The 26,698-nt window shown below is 42.8% G+C and overlaps 1 protein-coding gene across 1 annotated transcript in view; it reads right to left on the bottom strand.

The window, feature by feature from the left end:
* Cfap54 (cilia and flagella associated protein 54) overlaps positions 1-26,698 on the bottom strand; it is a 290,811-nt gene that overhangs the window by 200,659 nt on the left and 63,454 nt on the right. The window contains exons 20-26 of the mRNA XM_040755053.1: positions 19,229-19,405; positions 14,149-14,241; positions 13,744-13,929; positions 7,611-7,747; positions 4,665-4,812; positions 2,894-3,049; positions 124-246 (exon numbers count right to left, since the gene is read on the bottom strand). Of these exons, the coding sequence (XP_040610987.1) occupies positions 124-246; positions 2,894-3,049; positions 4,665-4,812; positions 7,611-7,747; positions 13,744-13,929; positions 14,149-14,241; positions 19,229-19,405 (1,020 nt within the window). The remainder of the gene's footprint in view (positions 1-123; positions 247-2,893; positions 3,050-4,664; positions 4,813-7,610; positions 7,748-13,743; positions 13,930-14,148; positions 14,242-19,228; positions 19,406-26,698) is intronic.

Here is a 26,698-nt window from a genome sequence, read left to right as displayed (position 1 = left end):
CTGTCTCTGGCCCTGAGAGTGCTAGTCTTATGCACTCCAATTACCATGATTAAATGAAGTTTGACTTTCTTGTTCGGGATCAATCCTAAGTTTTATGACACTGGAAAGCAATGAGATAAATACCTTTGTTATGTAGAAGATACAGCAAGCTATCATGTGCTGTACACTTTCAAAGCTTGCAACTTGTTTCTTTGAGTGAACAATACTTGGCACTGCTTGCAAAACCACAACACATTTTATCAAAATCTAAAAGGAAAAGAAGCACAATGATTGTTGTGTCAAAATACCATTTGTTTAGTATAAGATGTAGTACGTAAATCATGTCAGGCTCAGGCTATCAAGTGCCACTGTAACCAATCGTTACTGATAACATATTCACCAGATGTAAAAGAATATACATAAAGTGGACATATTCCATTTTCAGATGAGTCACCTATTTACATATACTTGAAAATGAGTAAAGAGTACAAAATAAATATACAAATAACTATAACACAATGCTTATTTTCACAAGCACCAGAAAAGAGGCCAAATGCTGTATGGATCCAAAACACCAAAGGTCACTTCTGTGCTTAAGGAACCTTGGCAAAGTATAGAGAGGATCAGGCTGCTGTAACTCAGTATACAGTAGGAAGGGTAGAAACACTTGAAACTATAGAGTCCCTTTCAGATTAAAACTGAGGGTTCGCACCAATGAAAATCAGTTAATACTGGCATTTACTTCCCTTCCTGGCCTCACATTGTGAGTTCCTGAACTTGATCAAGAACCAGACTATGAGATGGGGCTCTTGGTCCTGCTGCACAGGCCGGAGCCATACTGTCATCAGAGAAGCAGATCTGAGACTGTAGCAAAGCGTTCACGCCGATGATCCCAAAGAACAAACTAAGATATGTATACTTGCTCTCCTGTGTTGCTCCAAGCCACATTCTAACAATGTTTTATTATGCTGATACACTGGCGAGTATGTTTAATGTTAATTCTTCCCTTTTGTGTTAATTTACCCTCTGTCCCCATTGCACACCACAGCCCCAAATCAAGCTTAACCCTGGCCATTTCTCAAAGCTTAAACATGGGTGTGAACATGTGTGTGCAAAAAAATGTACCCAGAAAAAAATGTACCCAGAAAAAAATGTACCCAGAAAAAAAATGTACCCAGAAAAAAATGTACCCAGAGAGAATTTTGTTGTTATCTCACAAAATGGCACTTACATATATTTGAACTTTTCTCTTTTTCCTTCAACTATGCCTCCCAAACAGTGCTTCCAAATCCACAGGGACAGTCCTAGTTTATGTTGCTAATGGCTACCTATTGTCATCTGGCATGGACCAATGATAACTTATTGCTGTCACGTGGAACAGTTCATGGCTAATGTTTCAGTTCTGGCACCATGGCTGTTTCCTTCATTCATCTTGTCTCCTCCAAACACTGCAGTCAACACCCTTCTACTTGCTAAGTGCCCACAGAACAGCAGCTTTGTGGGCTCTGAGGAGGATGAGGCACCAACCTCGGGGCCACAGTACATACTCTAAGTCAATGACCATTATGTGATACCCAAGAGGGAAAACACATGGACCTGGGCCTCAAGGGGTAGTGGGAACCCTAGCACTTGGCCAAGTAATGATTTTATTCTCTGTGACACTTACAAGGGTGGTTGCTCTGTCAGATAAATGTATTTCCAATTTTATTAAGTTTTTGTTCTATGAAATAAATTACCAGTGGAAGAATTATTATGTCAGATATATTTAGTTTTGATTTTGCTTTAAGTTAGATTTAATTTAATTAAGTTGCTTTTTAAAAACCTAAAAGTTTAAAACAATTCACATTACCCTGTTGGTGACTCAGAATGCCATTGCTATCACATGCTCCCACCAGCAATAGGAGCTACGGATTCTACATTGTCAGTCCAATGTGTGTTTCCAGACATCCTTGGCACCCAAGCATCTTAGCATGCAGTGGGCTTGGTTTCCTATGAACTAACTATTCAGACCCTGTGTCCATCTGCCTATTATGTGATAGCCAACTGGCAAGGCTTCCTGATACATCTAATTTATTCCTCATTAACTTTGAGTTTATTTTTTTTCCAATTGAACAAGTTTCTTGTGATCTTTGTCATGGTTCTTTTATCTCTTGTAGTTTGTCATTTCTAGATGTTCTTTTTTCTCTCTCTGAGACAGGGTTTCTCTGTGTAGCCCTGGCTGTCCTAGACCTCTCTCTGTAGACTGGGTTGGCCACAAACTCACAGATCCACCTGCCTCTGCCTCCTGAAAGATGGGATTAAGGTTGTGTGCCACCACTGTTGGGTTTTAGAAGTCCTCTTAATGGGGAGATTTTCCCCAAAACTCCGGACTACAAAATGGTTGTTTTTCATTCTTGCCGCTAAAGTTTTGCTCTATTTTATCTGTAATTCTTTAACAGGTGTGGATAGTTTTACCTAGAGAGGTCAGAGTTTATTTTTCTTTCAGATGAATAACTAGGTATTTTACCATCATTTATCCTAAATGTCTATTCTACTCCCTTAGGATGAGAATATCAGCTCTGCCACGGAGCAGGCTTTCTCAGATGACTCACTATGCGCATCCTTGGGATGACTTAGGGATATGTGATGAAAATATGCTGCTGTATCTACAATGACAAGACCATGAAAACTGAAAAACTCTTAAAACTGAAACATGACCGTTGCCAGTATTTGACTAAAGTCATTAATGGGACTTTGTGCTTTCAAAGGAACACATTGGGTTTCTTTCCGACTTATAAGTCATTGGGACATTTTCACCATCCTTCTTCTTGACCCATTTGTACTTTGTGGAGGATATACTGCTCTTCTTTCCCATAATAATCGCTGGACTGTCATTCCACACATAGCTTCTGTGGAGGCTGGGGGACACCCTTACCTGTATGACAGGTACCAAGACGATATTGTGATAGATGATGGGAGCGAGGAGCCCGTAGCACTGGGTCACTGCTTGAAGGGCGTAATTGGAATCGTTGAGGAAGTTGCTGAGCTCCAGGGCCACCAGCACATTCTCACATTCCATCAGTCTAGCGATCTGTACAGACACAAGAAGCGGCGTTACCCAGGCTGAATTAGCAGGTGCACACCTCCCCCCCCCCCACGTCTTTAAGACGCAGAGAGGGCAAGGAATGTGGTCCTTCTGTCTCAACAGCATGAATGATAACATGAAGAAAATCTAAACTTGGAAAGGACCCTGCCTCTCCCTTCATGCTACATATGCACATAATCCTGAAATTAAACTTCACAGTGTTTTTTAAGACAATGCAAGAGCCACTAATGACAGAAATTGTGTCCATTTATTTTATTAGTGAGACAAAAAACCCTTAGCTATATTTTAATTTCAGAAAAAAACCTAGTTTTTAAAACCACAAATTGTGATGAATAATAATTAACATGTAATATACCAATAATACTGTACTCACTTGATAAACAGATTCTAATTTCACTCCTTATTCTGTGAGAAAATGGAACATTTTCAGCAAGCCAGACTAATACTCCTATTTATATTTTCACTAACAAAACAGAAATGATGAAGAAGGCACATTTAGGAGGTGTGATATTAGATGTGCCTTGTGAAAGGGTACAAGCCCTTCTCCTCTCTCTTTCTGTCTGGGGAAAAGATGGGTTTTTACATCCACATTATTTAAATTTATATTCACATTATTCACAATGGAAAGTGTATGAAGACCAACCAGAAACTTCTACACAAGCAGCTTAGAGTGAAGAGGTGGTTTTGGGTGCTGACATTCACAGCGGCCCTCCTTACACGAGTTCTTTTTCAGACGCGGTGTGGTAAGAGAGGAAGGGGGATGCTATGCAGTGCAGGCTTTGAGAGCCTGAGCTCCACGGACAGTGAACTGGCCTGGAGCAAAGGCTCCTGCTCCTGGCGTGGGCCTCGTGTAAGGAGCTGCCAGGCAATCCATCACTGAGCAAATCAAAAAATCATAACAAGGAACGGAAGCTGATGTCTGGCGCTTCCTTGTCTAGCAAGGAAGGTCAGAACAAAGAGAGATGCACAAGCTGGGTTGAGGGACTAATATAAGATCACTATCAAAGTCACGGAACTAGGGAGCTGCAGACTACACAGAGCCTGGTGTGAATGCCCCGAGAGTCCATCACTAGGAGGGCCATTAAACCCTGCCTCTGTGTAAGCATGCAATTTTATAGTTCAAAAGAACACAGCAAGTTAACATACACCAGCATAAAAGCATCTCTAAGAAAAGAAGGCATTTTTAAGAAGGCAGGTGGCTGAATGGTAGATTGATTGAGATCCCATTTTGTAAATAATAATATGCTAATCCCCGTGCCTTTTTCAAAAGCAGAGAAACCATATAAAAATGAAGCCATTGTGTTCTTGGAGGTGGTGGGAGGGACTAGGAGTGTTTCACTGTCCACTTGGCACAGATTTGAATTTCTGAAATATATCTTGGCCTTGTACACAGAGGAGAGAGGACAAATTGAGAAGAAAGAAACATGAAGTGGCAGCTTTGAGACCTGCATGGAATATAAAATAATACAACATATTCAGGCTACCTTCTCTTGGACCACCCACTAGCAGAACACAAGATCCCAAAGGACTCTGTCCTTGGAAGCACAGAGAAGCAAAAACAGTGGAACCTTCATGGTTTCATTTCCTGGAGTGTACTCACTTGCTGGGCAGGAAAATTTTCATTGCCTTTAATATTATCACAGAAGAGATTTTCTTCTTTAATTTTAATGTCGCTCATCACAAAGATATTTCTGAGGAAAAGGTATAAGAGGATCGACGACGTATCTGCCAAAATACTGGGCTGCAACCTGCAGAAGAAGGAAATGGTGTTAACTGTACAATGACTGACCTCGTGTATCTATTCAGCCTTTTTGGGCTTTCTGACTCTCAGCGTCTACGCAGTGACCCTGAGAGCAAGAGCAGCACACTGAGCAGCTGTTCTTAGGTGTCTGCTTAAATGAAAACCAAAAGCAAGTTCACGACTCAGAAAGTGAAGCAGCTGAAGTCTTAGGTCACCAGTCTGTAAAAATAATCAGCGGCAAATTTTCCTAATTCTTACAAATATAAAGTTCTACCATGATGATGGAATTACAGTAAGCCAGGTTGAGGAACAGGCTCAGTGTCCGGGTGATGAACTCTGTGACGGCAGGAGCATTCAAAGCAAATTCAGCTACAGAGAGTGTGTCTTAATGGCTCCAGTTGTCTTTTGATTGCCTTCTCTAAATTGCAGCCCACTGTGCCAAAGATCAGCTGAACTTGACATCTGTTGGCCAGCTTTTGCTTCCATACCCATACTCTAGGGCTTAGCTGGTGACAAACCCTCAGACTCAAGCTTCAGGTCCATCTGCTCTGAATCTCCTGACCCTACAGAGCAGGAAAGAGCCCGACATCATTAATTCACACCTGAGATGATTCCCACCACATTGAGCTCTGGACTCCCTTACCAGGAGGGCTTTAGTTCTCCTGCCCCACCCTGCAATACACACTGAGGTTTTTTGTTGTCGTTGTTGTTGTTTTTGGTTTTGGTTTGGTTTGTTTGGTTTTTTTTTTGTTGTTGTTTTTTTTTTGGTTTTTTTTTTTTTTTTGGCCTCACAATGAGCCTCGATACCATGATACATGCCTTTGTCCCGTCTATCAATTTCTGGTTCCATTACAATCCCTACTCACCTCAGAATCCAGTAAGTCTCTTCAATATTTAGGTTCTTAGAACCTTAGTCTCTGCCACAACCAATAGGGACATCACAGTCCAATATTTCCATGTTGTCACAACACCGATTTACTTATTCACTTCTTTCTTTTTTCATTCACCTTTTCAAAATAGCATTTGCTTAAAGCCTGCCATATGACACTCTCCAAGGCCCTGGGATACAAGCATGGCTCAAGCAGCCTCTTAGCCATCAGGATTGGGCTTCAACGTGGTTGGGCATCAGCTATGACATCACCTCAGCTCTTCCTGGGAGCCCCTCTGAGCTCATGTCCCCAGGGAGCATTCTACCGGCTCTGTGCTCCAAATCCCCTTGACTCTACCAGGACAGTGTCACTGTCACCTGCATCTTCAATCTCTCTCTCTCTTTGTCGCTCTCCTCTGTCCCTCTCTCTGTTTCTCTGTCTCTCTGTCTCTGCCCTCCCCCCACTGGCTCCCATCCCTCTCAACTTCACAATCCTTCCTGGAACCCTGACCTTCCTCTCAAGCCTCTGCCCATCAGTGGCCCTCACTTGCTTGGAGTCTCCATTTTCATTATTTCTTAGCCTGTCACAAAATCATTTCTGGTTTATGATGTCATCTACGTTGCTCTCTTAAATTCACTGGTGGCCTCCAAATTGCCAATTCTCCGTGTCTCCTGATTTCTATCCTGCTCAGCCTCTCTACAGGAGTGGACTGAGCCCGACATTGCATTTGCTTATGACATCCCCCAAGGGACTCCACTTCTCTGGGCAATGTGTCTCCCTGTTTCCTCATCTCCTGGACAGTTGCCCTTTCAGTAGCCTTCCTTGGTTCCACCTCTTCCATCTGCCTGGTTAACATAAGCAGTGCCAATGCGCAATCCCAGGATTGTCTCTTTTCTGCTGAAGTTCAACCATCACTCCCTGGAAGACACGGCTCCTTTTCAAGATTTTGATGGTGACCTCTATGGGCAATTTCCTTGACTATCTCCTTAATGTCAACACTAAACAAAGCATCTAGTATCATCTCCTGACCTACAAAAACAAAGCATCCTGCTGGAAAAGCAAAGGCAACCCATGCCCACCCCACTATTATCTTCCTCCACACCCCATTTCCTTAGCAAATACCACAGTCTCTGCAGTCCTTTAACACTGGGAGGTGCAGTCACCATTCACCCCCCTTCTATACTTCAGTTCACACAAAGCCTGACTCACCTCTTCCCTTCTCCCGTAGCACTCTCAACCCTTCACCTGGCAAACGTTAAGTCTACACTTGTTTAACTGAAATGAAATTGAGTTTTTCATGTAAATAAGCATTGCCAACACCTCACTCTGTCTATCATTCGTGTTTCTAAGTTCATTATCTATGAGGGGGAAAGGTTACACCACTGAGGCTTTAATAAGCTGGTGAGGGATTTTTTTTTCAGTCTGTAGACACAACCTGAACTAAGAGCCTGACGTGCTCTCTCTTGGGATTGCCCTGAAGTCCTGATCCTTTAAGGAAAGACAGCAGAGAAGTCAAAAGACAGTCTGCCATTTTCCTACTGGCATGTTGGCAACTAGCCAGAGTTTAATCCTAGGAGCCTATTTGAAACAAAAGAAAACACCTTCGCCATCACAGTCCACACATCACCTTAACCCATCCTCTCCCTACCCGGTTTCAAAAGTCTCCAGTGAGTGTTCATGTTTCCTGCTCTGGCGGCTACCACTTGACGTTTTTATTCCAAAACCTTCACACATCTGCCTCACTGCTTTTCCTGACTCTGGTGAGGACAGATCTAACAAGGACTGAAGAGCTTTGGAATATATACTCTTTGTAGTTCTGGTGACCTTGGAATATATGCTCTTTGTAGTTCTGGTTAGATATACTTTTACATGGGCTATCTTGATATGAAAATGAAAATACACAACTTTGGGGCTTTGAAGTAACATTTCTAATTACCTTCTCTGTGTGATTGTCATAATGTTGCTTAGAGAGACCACTGACTGAGCATCCTGAATGGGAGAAGCAACAAAATAACCCCAAACTGGCGAGAAGACCTTCTTGGCCAACTCATAGTTTCCAGTCTGATAGGCAACCTGTGACAAAAAAAAGAAAGAAAGAAAGAAAACCACATTGTCTCAAGGGACATTTTCATTTGGAACATGTAGATTTCAAATGGAATCCAGACACGTCCCGCCACACCACACATTAATTTCACATTTGCTGTTCTGCTCCACAGTGCCATGGTGAGGGGATGTGGGGGCCATGGATGGCCACTGGCAGGGGAGGTAGACGCATTTTGAAATCTCTTTTATTTCTAAATTGCATGGAAATTTGAGACTCTGTAAGGATGTTTCAAACCCTCATAAGCAAAACAAAGATCACATCTGAGCCAAATTAATTTCATTTCCATCCATCTCAGCAGTATGTCCCATTTATTATAGATGCTGTTATAATGAAGGATCTGCTCCAAAAGAAACAATCAGATTTCCCCAACCTGATATATGAAATCTATCTCATTCTTTCCTGGTTCTGACTGACACTTTCTGAGCTTTTGTGCAACAAAGAGTCGACAGCTGAAAAGGGTAAAGAATAAAACAGAAATGCTTTCTAAGAGTCTGTATCTTTTAAGTTTAACAGATCCAGTGTTGGGAAAAATAATTTCACTATTGGAGCTTAGAAGTTAAGTAGAAAAAAAATTATCACCAACTGACATTCTTTTGATAGAATATATTTAAGGGAGTTTCTAAAAATTCTTCTATTTAAATGCATACATCACATGAACCTTCACCAAATGACTTTCACGCTGCTTCAAATGATAGGGCATAAATAAATTCAATGAACTGAACACAGAAAGGACATGTTACTAGAACATTATCCACTCTCGGGGAAAGCTTACAGGACCAGAACCTCTCTAGTCTGTCAAATGATTCCTCCTAACTCACCAAGCAGTAAGGTTTCCCAAAAGTTCCAGCCCTGTGCTCAATGCTGGAGGTACAGGCTACTGTCAGCTTAGGAATGCCCTCACCACCCGTGCGACTGGAACCAAGCTGAAGACATATACTGTACAGCAGCACAGCAAAGCTGCAAAGAAGACCACAACTGTTGAGTGAGGGAGAGAGAGAGTGTGTGTGGGGGGGGGGGGTCTTAGCACACAGAATACACATTTGAGGAAGTGGGAGACTTGAGTTGAACCCAAAGGCAAGGACACAGTTCCAGCTGGTCCAATTTAGATAGAACATGAAAAGAACAAATCATGGGAAATGGTTAGAGAGCATTGATGAAAGGCTGTAGTGATGAATGCCAACTAGAAGAAAAACAAGCAACGTGAGGAAAAGTTAATATAGGGCATGGGTTCTGTCAGGCCTTGAAACCAGATGGAACTTTCTAGAAGCAAAGTGCTACAGTAAAGACTCGGGCCCGCTGGGCAGTGATGATGCACATCTTTAATCCCACCACTTGGGAGGCAGAGGCAGGCGGATCTCAGTGAGATCAAGGCCAGCCTGGTTTACAAAGCAAGTTCCAGGACATCCAGGACTGTTATACAGAGAAAGCTTGTCTTAAAAACCAACAACAACAACAAAAATGACTCGGGCCGATGCCAATGACTGCTCTGCACAGCCCATTCGTACCCTTTGTGCAGGTGAGGAGGTCCGGGCATGGAGAAATTGGAAGTCTGCATAGAGCCCACAGTCAGGAGAAGTAGGTGTGGCCTTGTTGAAGGAAGTGTGTCACTGGGGTGTGCTTAGAGGTTTCAGACCCTCAAGCCAGGCCCAGTGTCACTCTCTTCCTGATGCCTGGCAGTCTGGATGTAGAGCTCAACTACCTCTCCAACACCATGTCTGCCTGCCTGCCTGCCACCATGCCTCCTGCCGTGATGATAATGGACTAAACCTCTGAACTGTAAGCCAGCGATATAAACGCTAATGCACACTCTGTCTGATAAACAGCAGGTCAGCTCTTACAGCTGGAGCACGTGGACCAAGGAGAGCAGCGGGAGTGGCCAGGCATGTAAGACATGGACAGTGGCAGCTTTGGCCCTGCTTACAATGGGTAGTTAGTGAATGAATAGTCTTGATTCATGCTGTGTAGCCTGGCCTTGACCCCACAGCCTTCGGCAGCCCACGCCTGCCTTACCCACATCAGGCTGGCTCCCTAGTGTGCAATAAGGACCTTAGCTGGATCCATAAGTAAGATTATCTACAGAGGCTCAGCATTAAGTCGACAGTCTAGATGAGTGAAAAAGACATTTCCTAGGAAGGAGAGATGGTGTTGCGCATGGAGCCTGGTGCAAAGTAGACATTAGTTCATCCATAAGTAGATGAGCAAGGAGAGAGGTGGTAGGAAGTGAACGGAGAGGAGCTGAAACTGCTTACGAGGAAAGGCTCAGCTTCTCGCCCGTTCCTCTGCTTCCTTCCTTGTTGCTGTGATAAACACTCTGACAAAGTGCAACTGATGTGGGGGAAGGATTTATTTTAGTTTATTTCTTCAGGTCACACAGTCCCTCTTGAGGGAAGTCAGAGTAGGCCCTTAGACAGAACTCACAGCAAAAGCCATGGAGGAATGCTACACCACTGGCTGGCACCCTCTTCACTATCTTTTATATGGCCGAGGATCATCTGCCCAGGAAACAGCACAAATCACAGTGGGCCAGTCCATCCTATATCCATCAAGGCAATCAAAAGGAACCCACAAACACATCCCCAGACCAGCCTGATGAGGACAAGTGCTCAACTGGAGACACTTTTCAGGTGATTCTAGGTTTTGCCAAGTGCTAACTAAATCACCCATAATTCTTTCTTCCAAATTTAAACTCATGGGCAAAAGGGCATCCTTTACACATTGGTGGGTTCTTATGAAGTCGCCTGTGCAATGGGAACATGTAAGAGCAACACTTCCCTCACGACTGTGACAACCAATTGTGTGCCATCCTCAGACCGTGCTGCGTCTCGCCGGGAAGACCTGCCGACGCACCAGCTCAGGTACAGACAAGAGAAAACTGGTAGAGAAGCAAGGATGTGTAGTAGAGGGGCAAGGGGAGGGACTTAGAGGAGACAGGGAGCAGAGGGGGTCCACAGCACAGCGGTGCTGCTTTCAGAGTGGGCACAGAGCGACGCCCAACACTGTCCACCAACGTGGACAGGGGTGGAAGAAGACCTGAGCTGACACAACAGTCAGACTTACCATCTGCTACCCGAGACACTTCCGGACGGTGGTTCTCAACCTGTGGGTCATGACCCCTGGGGGGGCCGCATGTATACATTACAGATCACAACAGGAGCACAGTTACAGTAATGAAGTAGCAATGAAATAATTTTATGGTTAGGGGTCACCACAACCTGAGAAACTGTGTCAAAGGGTCACGGCATTAGGAAGGCTGAGAATATGTAATTTAACTACTACCTACTTTAAAAACAGTAAACAGAAATGAGGCCAAAAATGAGGGAATGTAAAAAAAAGTGAGGGAATGTTCGCAAAATAATATAACTATAAGAGATTCCTTTTTTAAAAATCAGACCAAATTACTAGTGTTCTACATTAATGGAAGACCTGTTGAAGATTTGCCTAATTTTATTAATGTTTATAGACTAATGTAAAATAAAAGCACCACCTAACCCCCCCACCATGATAACCAGAAGCATTTGGGAAAATAGCTTATCTTTTACTACATAATATTTACGATAATGCATTTTAATGAACAGGATTGTCCTGAAACTAAAATCTAACCACGGTTATGAAAACCAGATTGCACCTTTAAAAAGAAGAGGTTCATATTAACCTAGAATATATAAAAGCATATTCTTCAAATTTGGGAATTAAGGAGGTTTTGCTTTAGCCACTTGGTATTATGGGAGCCTGGCCATCACCCATCTTGAGTGACCTGGAGCACTGCAAATACAGTTCAATAAAGAGACACAGGTCATTGCTCCACGGCACTTCTCGTTATCCCCGAAGTATGGCCTGAACTTCATTTTATTAACTCGCAATGAAAGTTCTGTCAAATGGAACCTAAGAGTCAAACCCCTCCCGGGAGAAAAGTTAGGTCCTGATGAAATATTCAGCGCCTCACAATAACTCCATGGCTGCAAATTACAGAATATATTAAGTTCTAATGAAATCAAAACACCAGAAAACCATGAGCCAGTGTGACATGCTACACCAATGCTAGACAAATTTTAGCAATTCTCTCGATTTCATTTTATTTGAAAAATAGGATCACATAAAACGCCAGTGAGTATTAGAAGCTTATAATACTAATCAACTATTAAAAGAAAAATAGCACATCACAATAGAAATATGATAAAATTTAGAAAGCCATCCACTCTACAGCCAACAATAAATAGGCTTAAAATTAGACCCTTCAGACCTAGGTCAATGAATCCCTCTGGTGTCCTATTCACGGGTGACACATCTTCTGTCAAGACAGCAGCTATTAGTATTTATAACTACCGATAACAATATTTATCCAGTGTGTACTGTGAGAAAAATGTTATCGTTAAACATGTGACTCACATAACTCCATCCACCTTTAGATGTCCTGTTGCTGCCCTCTCTTCACACACGAAACTCACTTTCTCAATACCACATGGCTACTACAAGGAGCTTGACTCCAAACTTGGGTCTACCTGATTCCACTGACCTGCTAAATTCCTTTCTATGAATTTATCCTGAAAAAGTAGTCATGGGTACAGTTAAAGATTCATATATGGTAATGTATATTTTAGCTTTTTTTTACACTAACAAGATACTGAAGAGTCCTTCAGCAGTAAGAAATTACTAAGGAAACTACAACATGTCCACAAGGCTAAATACAGCGCTAAAGAAAAGAAGCCATGAATTCTACAGGGTGGGGGAGCATGGGAGGGTTAGAAGGAAGAAAATGAAAGGGGATTATATAATTATATTTTAATTTAAAACCCAATTCAATAAAGTGTAATCATTAAAGCATACTTCATAGGAAATTTTCTAATGGAATAGAAAAACAAAAATTACCTAGTAAATGAAGATATCAGCTGGGCATGATGGCACACACCTTTAACCCCAGGACTCAGGAGGCAGAGGATCTCTGAGTTTGAGACCAGCCTGATCTACAGAGTGAGGTCCAGGACAGCCAGAACTATGCAGAGAAACCATGTCTTGAAAGAGAAAAAAAACAAAAAGAAAAAAGCAAGAGAAAAAAATAATGTAAAATAATATGTATAGTTTAACATAATATATAGAAATTAATATATGTGTGTGTTATATACATACAATCGCAGGTGTAGATAGATTACAGGTATAGATAGATGATCGATAGATAGATAGATAGATGGATAGATGATAGATAGATAGATGGATAGATAGATAGATGGATAGATGATAGATAGATAGATGGATAGATGATAGATAGATAAATAGATAGATGATAGATAGATAGATAGATAGATAGATAGATAGATAGATAGATATATAGATAGATAGATAAGATGGCCAATGGGTAAATAGACAGATACACAAAAATAAAGAGTTGTCTCTGGATGTGGTCTTCTTATCCTGGTGCTACTGACATTTTGTATTGAATTTTTTTTTACTGTGTTTGTGATTGAACCCACAGCCTTGTGCATGCTGGCCTAGTAGTATTCTATTACTACTGAGTTACATCCCTAGCATGTGTTGGGTACCTTCTTGTTGCAGAAGGATGTCCTGTCACACTGTATATTGCTTATCAGCATTCCTAGCCTCTACTCAGGAGATACCAGCAGCATTCCTAGGTTGTGACAACCAACAGTGTCACCAGGCATTGACAACAGCATTCCAGGGTAAGATCTGCTACTCTGGGTAGTAACAGATAACATTTATTTACCTGCATTGCAGTATTTTCCAAAACATTCAAAATTACATTTGTACTCCCCAGGGAAAACATTCTGTGAGAAGGCAAATTTACTAATAGGGGAAGCAACGACTTGTGTTTTATGAAGAAAGCTGCAATTGTGGAAAACACGTATCACAGGCACTGTGAAATGCCTAGTGTGATTTTTCTTCCATCGGGTATCAGTTAGCAAATACTTAACAGAAAGAAAAAGAGATGGCAAACAGCAGCCATCTTCTCTACCTGTGTCAAGTACATCCGAGCAGTGACAGCAGAAAGAGGCGGGTAAATGAGGATTGGTTTAGTTGTCTCGCCAACAGTATCACCGATGAGTTTCCCGTTGCAAGAATAAGCAGCGATTGCAAATATATATTTTTCATTGGTTTCTAAGCCTTTAATTTCAAAGATGCTTTTGCCATCATTTGGTATCTGTGGACGGAAACATTTCAGCTTTTACTGGAAAATTAAGGCAATGTGACTATTAAATCATAATTGGGTAAGCCTTTCTCCTTCACTGTTGGATCTTAGTTGTGACTCAAGTTGGAATTAGTGTCAATCCAGTGCTGTAATGACTTCATAGGAGGAGCACACACTGGGTTGTCATTAATGAGGCTTCAATAAAGTCTCCTGGCAGAGAGTGTGACATACCGCTTCTCCTGAGTTCGGGAGACGGTTGTTGTTGAGTCTTACTTTTCCATAGCTTCCTTCTGCTTTGCAACCCAATATGCAGTACCAGGACACCTGGCGGGGAGAGAGAGAGAGAGAGAGAGAGAGAGAGAGAGAGAGAGAGGGACATCGTCAGCTGCAGTCTAACAGCATTTGATCTCCTCTGTCTGGATGTAGCAAAATCAATAATCATCCGATGAGAACAGTAGCTACTTGTCTGTTAAACTCTGAAACCTAAACTTATATGTGCATATGTCACCTTTAAAAAGTAACAACAAAAGTGCGGCTTGCTTACCTGGGACAATCAAGACTAAAATATTATTCATAATCTCACTCGAACGCATGCACGTAAATGCATGCAGGTGCTCGAGCACGCACAGTACGAGCATGAAAGTTAGATATGAAACACGGTCTGTCAGTCCTTGCCTTCTTCCTCATTTGAGATAGAATCGTTGTTGTTTCCCCACATTAAAAAGAATAGGCCAGGTGGCCCACAAGCCTTTGGAGATTCTCCTGTCTCATCCTCTCTGCTCCACATAGGAATGCGATTACAAACCCTCACACTGTGTCTGGCTTTTATATCGGTTGTGGGAATTCGAACTCAGATCCTTAGCGTGCTTGGCAGCACTTTCACCCACTGATCCATTCCTCCCAGGCCCTCATTATTGCCTTCTCTAATTACTACTAATTGAGCAGGTCTCTGTACTAAGTAGCATCAGTAAGCTGGCATATACTTTGGTTTTTATTGACATACACTCATTATGCATAGTGATGGGTTCATAAAGACATTTCCATGCAAGTACAACAAGAACTTTGGCATGTTCACTCTTTCCCTTTCCCCTTCCGCTATTCTCATCCACTCCCCCAGTCTCCCCTCTGCTTCCATGTCCTATAAACATGCATAATTTAATACATCTACATAAAGCTGGAACTTGAAAATGAGAGAAACACACATCGTTTGTCTATTTGAGTCCAATTGATTTTGCCTCATATAGTGATCTCCACCCTTTTTCCTGAAGAACAATATGATTCATTCTTTTTACGGCTGGATGGAACTCCATTGTGAGTAGATTCTACTTCAGCTATTTGTCTGTTGATGGACATGGAGGCAGGTTCCGGAGTGTAGTTGTTATGAATATGGCTGCATACACAGGTGCATAAGCACCTCTGTGGTGTGTTCAGGGCACAAACCCAGGAGAGGGTAGAACTTGGTCACGTGGTAGCTATGTTGTTTTCTGAGGAGTCTCCACACGAATTTGCACCATGGGGAGGGAATACGCACTAATTCTATTTCCGCCAACAGTGCGTGAGGCATCCTCACCGGCGTTCGCTCTTATTTGTTTTCTTAATGATTGTCATTGTGCCTGGGGTGAGATGGCATCTCTCCATGCTGCTTAGGGGGCTTTCTTTCCCTAGTGGCTAAGAAGAGTGAACGTTTTCATACGACTGTTGGCCTCACTCACTTCATCTTTTGAGAACTCTCTGCTCATTTCTAGAGGTACTAGCCCCTTGTGAGTCACGCGGTGCAGGCGCCGGGAACCATGCCTGGGTCCTCTACAAGAGGAAGTGGGTGCTCTCCAGCGCAGAGCAGGTCCCTAGCCCCAGTGCAATCTAAACATCCAGCTCCATCAGTGACGTGACTAACAAAGACTTTTCTCCCATCCCATAAGTGCCTCTCCACTGGATTGCTTCCTTGGCTGTACAGAGGTTCTTTTGTTTTTATTTCATGAGATCCCATTTGTCAAATCTTGCTCTTTTGTTCCCCCTGAGCTACCCCAGTCCTTTTCACAAAGTCCTCCTCAGATTCATCCTGGGCCTGCCACTCGGGTCTCTCTCTCCAGTACGTTCAGTTTCCGATCTCGTAGTAAGGCCTTTGACCTGGTTTGGATTGATTTCTTACAGCAAGAGACAAGGCTTCTCCGTGTTCTGCTGACGCGATTTGCTGAAGAGGCTGTGCTCTCTCCAGTGTGTGTCCTTAGCTCCTTTGTCAGAAATCGTGTGGTGAATGTTCACCACCTCCCTTGGAGATGGAATTGCTACTGTCATGGGAACCAAGATGCAGACACAAAAGTTGATGCCAAAGACAATTTCATCTTGAGGGACTCAGAATAGGACCAGATGGGAACAGAGGTCACCATTTAAAAGATTTTCACGTGACAGGTACCCATGACAAAAACAACATGGCAGAGAACCGAGAGGAGTGAGACCCCAGGACACATGCAGCGTTACACGCACCCAGTCTCAACCCCGACCTCACTCTAGGTCACTTTGCAAAAGAAGAGTTTTACAGAATCGATTGCTTTCTAAAATTATCAATAGCCAAGCCACCCAAGGCTCCGTAGCTTCAACGAGTGAGGCTTTCTGGTGCGAGTGTCTGCCCCTTTGTGCTTCCAGAGATAACTTCTCGAGTGACTATGACATATATGACTAATTAAGAGTGCCAGTCAATGAGCAGAGAAAGAAGGAGAGGGATAAGAGAGGATGCTGAGAAACTGGAGGCTGGAAGACAAGGATGGAGCTCAAATGAATCCCCAAAGCAAAACAAAACACAAACACCAAAATAATGGACTTAAAGTCTCTTGATTAGGCACACAAAAAAGAGTTGACTCTCTGTGGGGGGAGGGGCAGAAAGGCTATGTTGCATGGCAGGTTGCTATTGCTCTAAATTATACCACACAAACCAGAGTCTAGAGGACAAATTCTCTCTAAAGCATTTTTACAAGCAGATTTTATGTTTTTATTTTGCTCCTAGTTTGTGTAACACAAAGGAGCAATGTGTAATTAGAATCTACATAAGAATAGGGACGGTGTGAACAAATCGCTAACTTTGGAAATAAGATTTTATAGACAATGTAAGTAACATTAGCATTTGCAGCTATAGAAACAGATTTTAATGAAAGCAAGCATGAAGAAGAGTTTTCACTAAAACAAAAGATTGCCAAACCAGGGAGCCAGTCAACTTACATAAGCCCACAGCGCCACCTAGTGGTGACAAAGAGGAAGCAAAGGGTGAACCTTCCTGAACCAGCTCTCTCCTAAAGAGTAATTTACGTAAATGTCATTGTATATGTGACATTAAAAAGCACTAGAGCTTCAGATCAAATATGAGGTGCTAATGTCTTCTCATGCTCAAGCAATATAAAATAACATTCACTAAATAGCAATGCTGAAAAACTAAAGTTTGGTTTTAACCAAAATATTTGAAAACAAGCAGTAAATTCCATAACCTGCATTGTGTACTAATTTCCTAAAACCAGGGAAGCACTTCCTCTTATCACATGCTTCCAAAATCTTCAAGGTTGAACTCCTAGCTCTAAAGCGATGCTGTTTCTACTCCCACAATTTCAGAGAACAAAACAGCATGAAGGTGACAACGCCTGCTCAAGAAAGGCCACCCCACTCATCTAAATCACTCAAGACGAGCTGCACGCCATCCGCGATTCTCTTGGTGCCTTCACCCCACAGAACTCGACAGCTAACAGACATTCGAGCGAAGTTCATTGTATAGAAAAATGACAAACATCAAAAAGCAATGAGATCACAGCCTATATCTCCAGAAATTGTTCTGATAAATTCTATTACGTGTGTTTAACAAAAGTAGAAAGCCATCAGCTAGTATGTTGAGAATGTTATATATATTAGTTCCATTTATTCTCTCTCTCTCTTGTGTTTCTTTGTTTGTTTGTTGCTTGTTTGGTCCAGACAGGGTTTCTCTGTGTAGCCCTGGCTGTCCTGGAACTACTCTGTAGACAAGGCTGGCCTTAAACTCACAGAGATCCACCTGCCTCTGCTTCCCCAGCCCTGGGATTAAAGGTGTGTGCCACCACCACCCAGCTAGTTCAATTAAGCATGGTCTCACGATGGCCTTGAACTCGCCTTGAGGCCAGTGTGCACCAGGAACTGATCTTTCTGCCCCCACCTCCCAAGTTCTGAGATTAAAGGCATGTGTCACCTAGCTAGTGTGGCTCTAGGGACAGAACCAGGACTTTGTGCATGCTGGACAAGCCCTCTGCTAAGGACATGCATCTCCATCCCTAGATCAGGTTCTTTTCCTGGTAAACACGCTTCGCAAATGAAAAGAAATCCTCACACTGTTTTGACCTTTCTAAAGCTGTACTGCCAGTAAGGAGTGGAGCTGGAGTTTTAAACTTAAATACGCTTGACTTCAAAGTCTCTGTGTGCAAAATGCCCTAAAGATAATCAAAGATAGGATTGTATTGTAGTACAACATCAAAGAGCACCTAAAGAGGAAAGGGCAATATTTAAAATATAAACTAGCTGGAGCCAATTTCTTGCTTGGAAATGAAATCCCAAGTGTTATTCCCATTTAGGCCGAGTTCTGGAACTCAGGGACGGGGAGAAGAGGTTCATCCTGGCAAAGGCATAAAGGCTTATGCCTGAAGAGACATTTGGAATGCCACTTGTTTCCACAGTGACTTGAGGGTGATTTACACAGAATCTCTAGACCAGTGACTCTCAACTTGCTATTCTTTGACCCTTTAATACAGTCCCTCATATTGTGGTGACCCCCAACCATAAAATGATTTTCGTGGCTGCTTCATAACTGTAATTTTGCTACTGTAATGAATCATAATGTAAAAATCCAATATGCAACCCCAAAGGGGTTGTGACCCATAGGTTGAGAACTCATGCTCTAGACCCATCACCTTCCCAGGTCCGGATCTCCGTCTCCAGTGTTGGCTCTCAGAGGAACTACCCCCTTCCAAGTGCCCTCTGAGTCTACTGGAGCCCTGAGCTCAGCTCAGCCTCTGCCCTGAGCACAATGTCAGCATACAAGTGTCACTGCGACAGAGGCACAGACAGGGAACGATTTTCCTACTGCTTCTTACTGTGTGTTTGAGATAGCTTTCCGGGGCAATTCATAAAGGGAAATATCATGACTAAATTAAGGGTAGATGAGACACAAACACAGTCATCTGATGTTCAGTGCTTATAAACAAGACTATTCAGGTGCTGCAAACAGTGATGCCTGGAGTCATTATGGTCATAAAAAGCACTTACACTGCATTGCATGGAGCAGCACTCGGGACAGGCACCGTACCTTAACATCTGAAATGAACGGAGCAGGTTTCAGAGTCACGGAGCAGTGGGTTCTGGCCAGCAGGATGGGTGGGGGAGGGATCCTGCTCTTCTTTGTTTTTGAACTCTCCAAGTATTTCTGATAGGAATATAAGGCATTTTGTTCTGCTTCGAGCTTCTCAATTAAGGCATACGCTTCCTGTAACGAAGTGTGAAAATAGAAAAATACATTTCAGGAGCTTGAGCCGCCTTTATATTTGTAGAATTCCCCTGTGGTAAACGCGATCTTTCTATATGCCATTTCTTGAACCTCAGAGGCATACATATATATGTCAGCATGGTTTTTGCTAGACAATAAAAGACAACTAGATGAGCCTCAACAGGATCAGATGCATATGTCTAAGTGTAATGGTCATATATTAATAGGAGGCATTTTTGGCTTAGCAACCCTCTGGCTGATTACCATCATACTCTATTATGCTTTGAAAGTTCATACCACAGACACCTGCAATTCCACGGATAAACCACAACCTACCCTTAACACAACATGCAACGTGACTCTCAAGAAACACAACTATTGATACATGTGATTTGTGAAAGGAATGTCATTAAGAGTTTATATCACTAAAACAAGTTAAAAGAGACAAAAGTGCTAAGTCTGTCCTTCTGAAGACGAAGCAATCGCTATTTCAAACAGTTATACACAGAGACGATGCCTAACTTTCAGATCTAAACAGTATTTTAAAAACCAGATGAACTGCATCAGCAGGGATGTGGAAACGTCCTAACAATACAAATAACACTAGTTAAAATAATGATAGTAATATTTTAATATCGATAATCACAGGTAAACCAAAAATATTTACCTTTTTTGGTTTATTTATTTATTATGTATACTATGTTCTGTCTACATGTATACCCACTGGCCAGAAGAGGGCACCAGATCTCATTACAGATGGTTATGAGCCATCATGTGGTTGCTGAGAATTGAACTCAAGACCTTTGGAAGAGCAGTCAGTGCTCTTCTAGAGGACCCAGGTTCAACTCCCAGCACCCACATGGCAGCTCACTTTTATAAGGTATTTAACAGAGTAGAGAGAAAGTGTTTGGTGGTTCATCTTCCTTCCAGAGGATCCAGGCTTGTTCCCAACACCCACATAGTTGCTCACACCGTCTATCAGTTCCAGGGATCCGATACCCTCTGAATGTACCAGGCATACACATAGTGCACATATTTATATTCAGGCAGATACCCATACACATAAAATAAAAAGTCATAACTATTTTTAAAAATATTTAAGCATCTTAAATGTATACTACTAATTCTCAAAAACTCAATAAACCAGGAAAAATCATTAACATCACTAAAATATTAAGTTTAGTTAATAGAATGGCACTCTTGGTGTTCCTAACAAAACACTAAAGGAATTTCCAATTTAGCCCCAAAAGAGATGGGAGGCTATCATTCCATTGTATTCTAGAAGCCCTACCCTGGTGGCAAATGAAAGAGAAAGAAAAGCTCCTACAGTTAAGAAGGCAAACGTCTGTCTGCCAAATCCCAAGTGCTCCCATTCTGTTACAAGACGCCCTTCATGCCTCTCCTACAGGAGACATGTAGCGCTTGAGGTTTCCAATTTGGAGGCCTGGACTTCAAGCTAAATGAAGTAGAGACCGGGCATGGTGTTTGAGTCTACCTCAACATGCTGTTCAAGGCTGGATGTTCAAACTAGTACCCCATGTAAGTATAGATTGTAAGACTCGAGCCCCAGACATAGTTTCCCTCAAATAATAAAGGCTGGTCTGCATGAAGTGAAAATGACTTGTCATTTTTATGTTCTATTTGAGTGGCTGGCACCCAGCTCTAAAAGCACTAGCAGTAACTAAAATGCATCTGCAATGACCCAGGCTTTAAAATTCTACTTTTCCAATGCTTGGGAAGTGATTCTGCACTTGCAGTCCCAAGGCTTAGCCATAAGCAAGGCCAATTCAGAAAGGGCCTTGCTTTTCTTCCACTCAGAATGGGTGCCTTACATAGTAGCCAGGATGATCCATCACTAACACAAAATAAAAATCCAGAGGTGGGGCTTGACTGTATATAACACTAACAAATGCTATGGGCACTGCTAAGTGCATCAGGAATTGTCGACCAGTGCTTCAGGTGAGAAATGGCACAACCCAGACTCTCTGGAGACCCTTCATCTCCCCACAGCAGTCGGGCCATGCCCTCTGGGACACAGACACTTGATAGGGGGTCATGATGTGCTGCACCTCGAGTGTCTTCTCCTCAGAGCTGCAATATGCTTATTCTCTTACCCATAGCACTGACCACGACCGTTTGGGTGTGTTCACAGGTGTGTACATCTCTCCCTACGTTTCCCAGCACCAGACTCCTCGGCCCCTTGATGAGGCTGAGACAATTTTCTGGTGTGGTACTTCTGATCCACTCCATGAAAGTCTACCAAAGTCTAAAAACACCCCATGTTCAGGGAATCTGAAGGCTTTTCTTTCAGGACACCAATGCATCCTGGCAGCTGTCTCTCCCACTCTACGGCCTCAAGCTCTCTCCTGATAAGGCACCTCAGCGTTTTCTACAGGAAGACTGTCTTCCTGACAGAAGGCCCCCTCATGCTTCCTCTGCTAGGATGTCTCTCTGGCTCTCTCCAGCCTCAAAGTGTGATCACATGCCAGGAATCACGAGGCTGAAGCACCTATGAAAGCTCATTCCGAAGGGCAATTTTATGTCAGCTCCTTTCCCAAACCAACCAACCGCTGCATCTGACCAACAACCTGCTCTCTTAGAAAACAGTGAGTCGCTTTTTGGTCAGTCTCTGGGCACCTCAACTTCAGGTCTTGACTTTGAAAACAACCTCTAGTATCTACTGAAGGGCAGGCTTCCCCACAGGGGTTTTTGTAATGGTCATGAGCATATCTTCTAGCTGTATCTCCCCATCTGCTTTCTCTTTTACTTTCCTATGTACCTCTCGATTTAGCCTAAACCTCTAAAACCACTACTTCCATGCAACCCCGCTCCCCAGGCAGCATCCCATCCCTGCTGCTTTGAGACCTGCTCAAGCATGACCTCTGCTGACATTTCCATAACAGCCCATGTTCTCAGGGACCTCCCTATTCGTCTGCAATAACTTTACTTCAGTGGGAACTGGATCGCATGTTACCTGTGCACTCAAATGTCTACACCTTGTTATGAACGCCTTGATGGCAGGACCAGTGCTTTATTTACCTCTCCAGACTCAATCACTGTGTTCTACATGAAAGTTGAACTAAACCATGATGGCAGAGAAGAGTCTTCACTAAGATACATTTTAAACTACATGATAAAAATGTTTTGACTGCATCTTGACCAACTCTAAGAGGAGATACCTGACTCAGGTCCTGTGGCCCAGTTTAAAATGCTAGCAGAAATTTCAAAGTTTGTATAAAGAAGTAGTGAAAGAAAAGTCCACAGTAAAGTCCTAGATTTCAGTCAAATGAATTCCACGGCAGAACTCAAGGCAAACTCTAGCGTTTGTTTAAAAAAAATAAAGTCCTAACTCTATAAGACAAATCTTGGAGTTGCTAGTAAGGTTCGTTCATGAGAAAGAGTCTGGGGGTGATTTAAGACCTTCAGCCATACAGGAGGGAATATCTGGGGGACAAAAATAAAGAAGGAAAAATTCCCTAAAGCAGCTGCACTCAGTTTTGAAAGGGTGCCAATAAAGACACAAGTGTTATCTACAATGATCCTCTGGAATGCTTAGGTCTCACAACTGCAAAATCTGGACAGCCATTTCCAGTCTTAGCCCACAAACTTGCTTTCCCAGACATGTCAGATGGTGAAAAGAATCAACCTCACATGCTCTTCTGACAGCCTTTGGAAATTAGGACTCACCAAACCTAAAGGAAGAAATGACCCTTTACTGCCCAAGGGAAAAGGTTAGCCAGGACTCTCGATGCCAAGGGACTTCCGCAGCAGTGTTCAGGGGAAGCGGCTCCTCATGGCCATATCTGTGCATCAGTGGGCTGCAGAAACTCAGTCCCCAAGTATCTTTATGTGAGTGCAAATGTCTCTGCCTCTAGTTTCCTTTAGAGCAAATGAGACCTGCCTCTCTTCAGAAGTGTGCCAGTACGTATGAAGACAGGCTGACATTAAATACATTTGACACAGGCCTGACACCCACAGTGCATCAGGACACTAATGGAAAGATGTAACGCAATCCTGAGGGCACGATTAGGATTGCGCAAACAGCTGTCACAAGGCTGTGAGGACGGAGCACCACACTCCCTACTGTCTGGGAGCCCTCCCGGAGGTGCGCTGCAGGTCCCAGTGTGAGGACGCACACTCAGAAGACGATGAGAAGCAGATCAAGTCATCTCCCAAGAACCCTGGCCAGGAACACTGCTGAGAACAAAAGACATGGCTTCAAAGATGACTCTCAGAGAAGGCATGGAAAGTGATGTCGTCTCATGATGATCAGTACAGCTGAGGGTCCAGAATTTATGTCTATAATTCTATCCTATGAACTGAACTGGTAGTAATTGAGTTTATTTCTTTTTCTTATTTATGGAATTTCAGTCAACTCGGTCCTATTTGTTTTTCTTGAGGGAAGTGTGAATTTTTTTCCTGAGACTCTCTCAGTCCTTTATGTCTGTTCTCTACTGAAGTCTTTCTTGTGGAAGAGCAGAGGCCTTTCTGGTTCTGATCCTCTCTAATGAGTGAAGGGAGCAGGCAGAGGCACCTTGACCTAAGTATGGCCATTTTAGTTCCAGACTCCATTTTATCTGCAGGGTGAAATAATGTTCAGGTTCCCAAGTCCTGGAGGACCTGAGAACTTTCCAATGACTGATCAACCTCCTCCTAAACTATAGAAATAGTCGTTATGTGTCTTTAGTTCTCTAGAAACATGGCTATTCCTAACAACAGAAGGAACAAATGAATCTGATTGGTTGGACTGAAAGGCTTGCATTGTATGCCAGTTGACAATGATGGAACACTCAAGGAAGACCCTAATCTCTAAATCCCGATTGGTGAAAATTGTAACTGTAACTTGGCAACGAATGTTGGTGATTTTTGTGCTTATAAATCCCACTTCTACCCCGTCTCAGTGATATTGGGAGAAACAAGGCTCCCAAATCCTTGTCCAGGAGCCCTGATCAACCAGTGGCCCACTTATGTGGTGATTTTTAAAAAATCTCTGGAACCCATAAGTGTTGTCTCTCTCCTTCCTCATGGTGCACAATAGGCTAGGTGTGGCAATGAAGTCATGGCTTGAACCCTGGGTTTCAAACACTGACAGTAGATTTGGACATGGTTGCATAGTAGAGAATTTTCTTTTTATCTATCTCAAAGGTACTGTGGTTTGCCTTCCCAAGTTTTTTTTTCAGCTTATCTTTGCATCTCAATACAGTAGCATGGTGTTAAGAGTATAGGGTTTGGGTCGAGTTCTGGTTCTGTCCTGTGTTAGTGATATCCCCTTTAGTCTTAAAATACTCATCTATTAAATGTGGTAGTGTACACCTTTGATCCCAGTTCTTGGGAGGCAGAGGCAGGCAGATTTCGAGTTCCAGGCTATACATATTACATAGTGAAACCGTGGCTCCAAAAATCCAAAAACAAACAACAAACCAAAACCAAAACAAAACAGTAAAATATTCGTCTATTAAAGGGAGGCTCTTAGAAAGACTTGATGAAATGGCGCATATAAAATTCTTAGCTTTTCCCACGGAGTAAACAGTCCATAAGTGTTAGCCATTATTATTGTAATTATTGTCATTATTACTCCGTCCTTCACTTTCAGCACTCTCTAGCCTGCTCCCTTCACTCATTAGAGAGGATCAGAATCAGAAAGGCCTCTGCTCTTCCACAAGAAAGACTTCAGTAGAGAACAGACATAAAGGACTGAGAGAGTCTCTTGAAAAAAATTCACACTTTCCTCAAGGAAAACAAATAGGATTGAGTTGACTGAAATTCCATAAATAAGAAAAAGAAATAAACTCAATTACTACCAGTTCAGTTCATAGGATAGAATTATAGACATAAATTCTGGAAATATTAAAGCCGGGACTTGCTAGAAGTTTCAGTGTCTCTGGTTTCCCTCGTAGCTCTGCTTCCAAAATGGGGTTATACAATTACATTCTGTACCAATAATAAAAATGAATCTGCTAAGCCACAAGGCTCCTTCGCTTAGAGCTGGAGTGCTAGCACCAAGATTTGTCACTGTTGAATTTTTATGTCAGCTGCAGGTTAATGTTGGCTCCAGCAGATAGCGTTAGGAGAAGAGTAGATGCAGCAGTTGAGCTTCTTTGAAACAGAAGCTACAGTGTGGATCAGAGGGACAGAGGATCCCCAGAACAGGGTCACTGTCTTCTCACCAGCACACAGAGGGGCTGGAAGCTCCATCCCTTATAGGGGCCGCAGAGAGACTCCTTTTCCTCAGTAAGGGGTTGCTACTGCGGTGGGTACAGTCTTTTCATGTTGCTACTGAAGGTTCAGCTTCCAAGGAGGGAGCAATCAACAGTAAAAACATCTTTTGTGCCCGGTGGTGGTGGCGCACGCCTTTAATCCCAGCACTCGGGAGGCAGAGGCAGGTGGATCTCTGTGAGTTCGAGGCCGGGCTGGACTGACAATCTCCAAAACAATACAGAGAAACCCTGTCTCGTAAAAACCAAAAAAAAAAATCTTTCACATCCCCACTCTACCTGATTGTATCTAATGGGGAGGAAGTAATTCCTCCTTCAGTGATATTTGGAAAGGGACATGCAGGAAGCAGCATCATAGAACACTGCCCTAAAATCCCTTAGGAACATCTCAAGTCTCTTTCCAGTGAAAGATGTTGTCTGCTAAGATGCCAAAAGGTTATCAGGTAGACTCCCCAGTGAACTAAGTGTCTAACATAAGCCACAGGGTGGCTGCTCGACTCAAAAGGAGAAACGCATCCAGTACAGGTACTAGGTGTCATCCCTTACAACATCCAGTACAGGTACTAGGTGTCATCCCTTACAACATCCAGTACAGGTACTAGGTGTCATCCCTTACAACATCCAGTACAGGTACTAGGTGTCATCCCTTACAACATCCAGTACAGGTACTAGGTGTCATCCCTTACAACATCCAGTACAGGTACTAGGTGTCATCCCTTACAACATCCAGTACAGGTACTAGGTGTCATCCCTTACAACATCCAGTACAGGTACTAGGTGTCATCCCTTACAACATCCAGTACAGGTACTAGGTGTCATCCCTTACAACAAAAGAACGACAGTGTGCAAAACCAAAGCAGAGCAAGAGAGTCAAATAGCCAAGGCGGGAGAATGAGATAGATGCATTCCTCTGAACAAGAAAAGAAGCCGTTCATACAAGTCTATCCCTTGTCTGTGGCAACAAATTGGTTCACTTTTAATTGGTTTGGAATCACAGACATTTGATATAATTATACAGATCCACAAGGGCAGAAAACTTCTGAAAAACCAAAACAGAGTATGAATTATTTAAGAGTTC

This window comes from Mesocricetus auratus, unplaced genomic scaffold (assembly GCF_017639785.1).
Source record: "Mesocricetus auratus isolate SY011 unplaced genomic scaffold, BCM_Maur_2.0 Super-Scaffold_100011, whole genome shotgun sequence".
In the NCBI taxonomy this organism is placed as follows: Eukaryota; Metazoa; Chordata; class Mammalia; order Rodentia; family Cricetidae; genus Mesocricetus; species Mesocricetus auratus.
The sequence above is the reverse complement of the archived record's forward strand: the minus strand, read 5'-3'. Positions and strand labels throughout refer to the sequence as shown.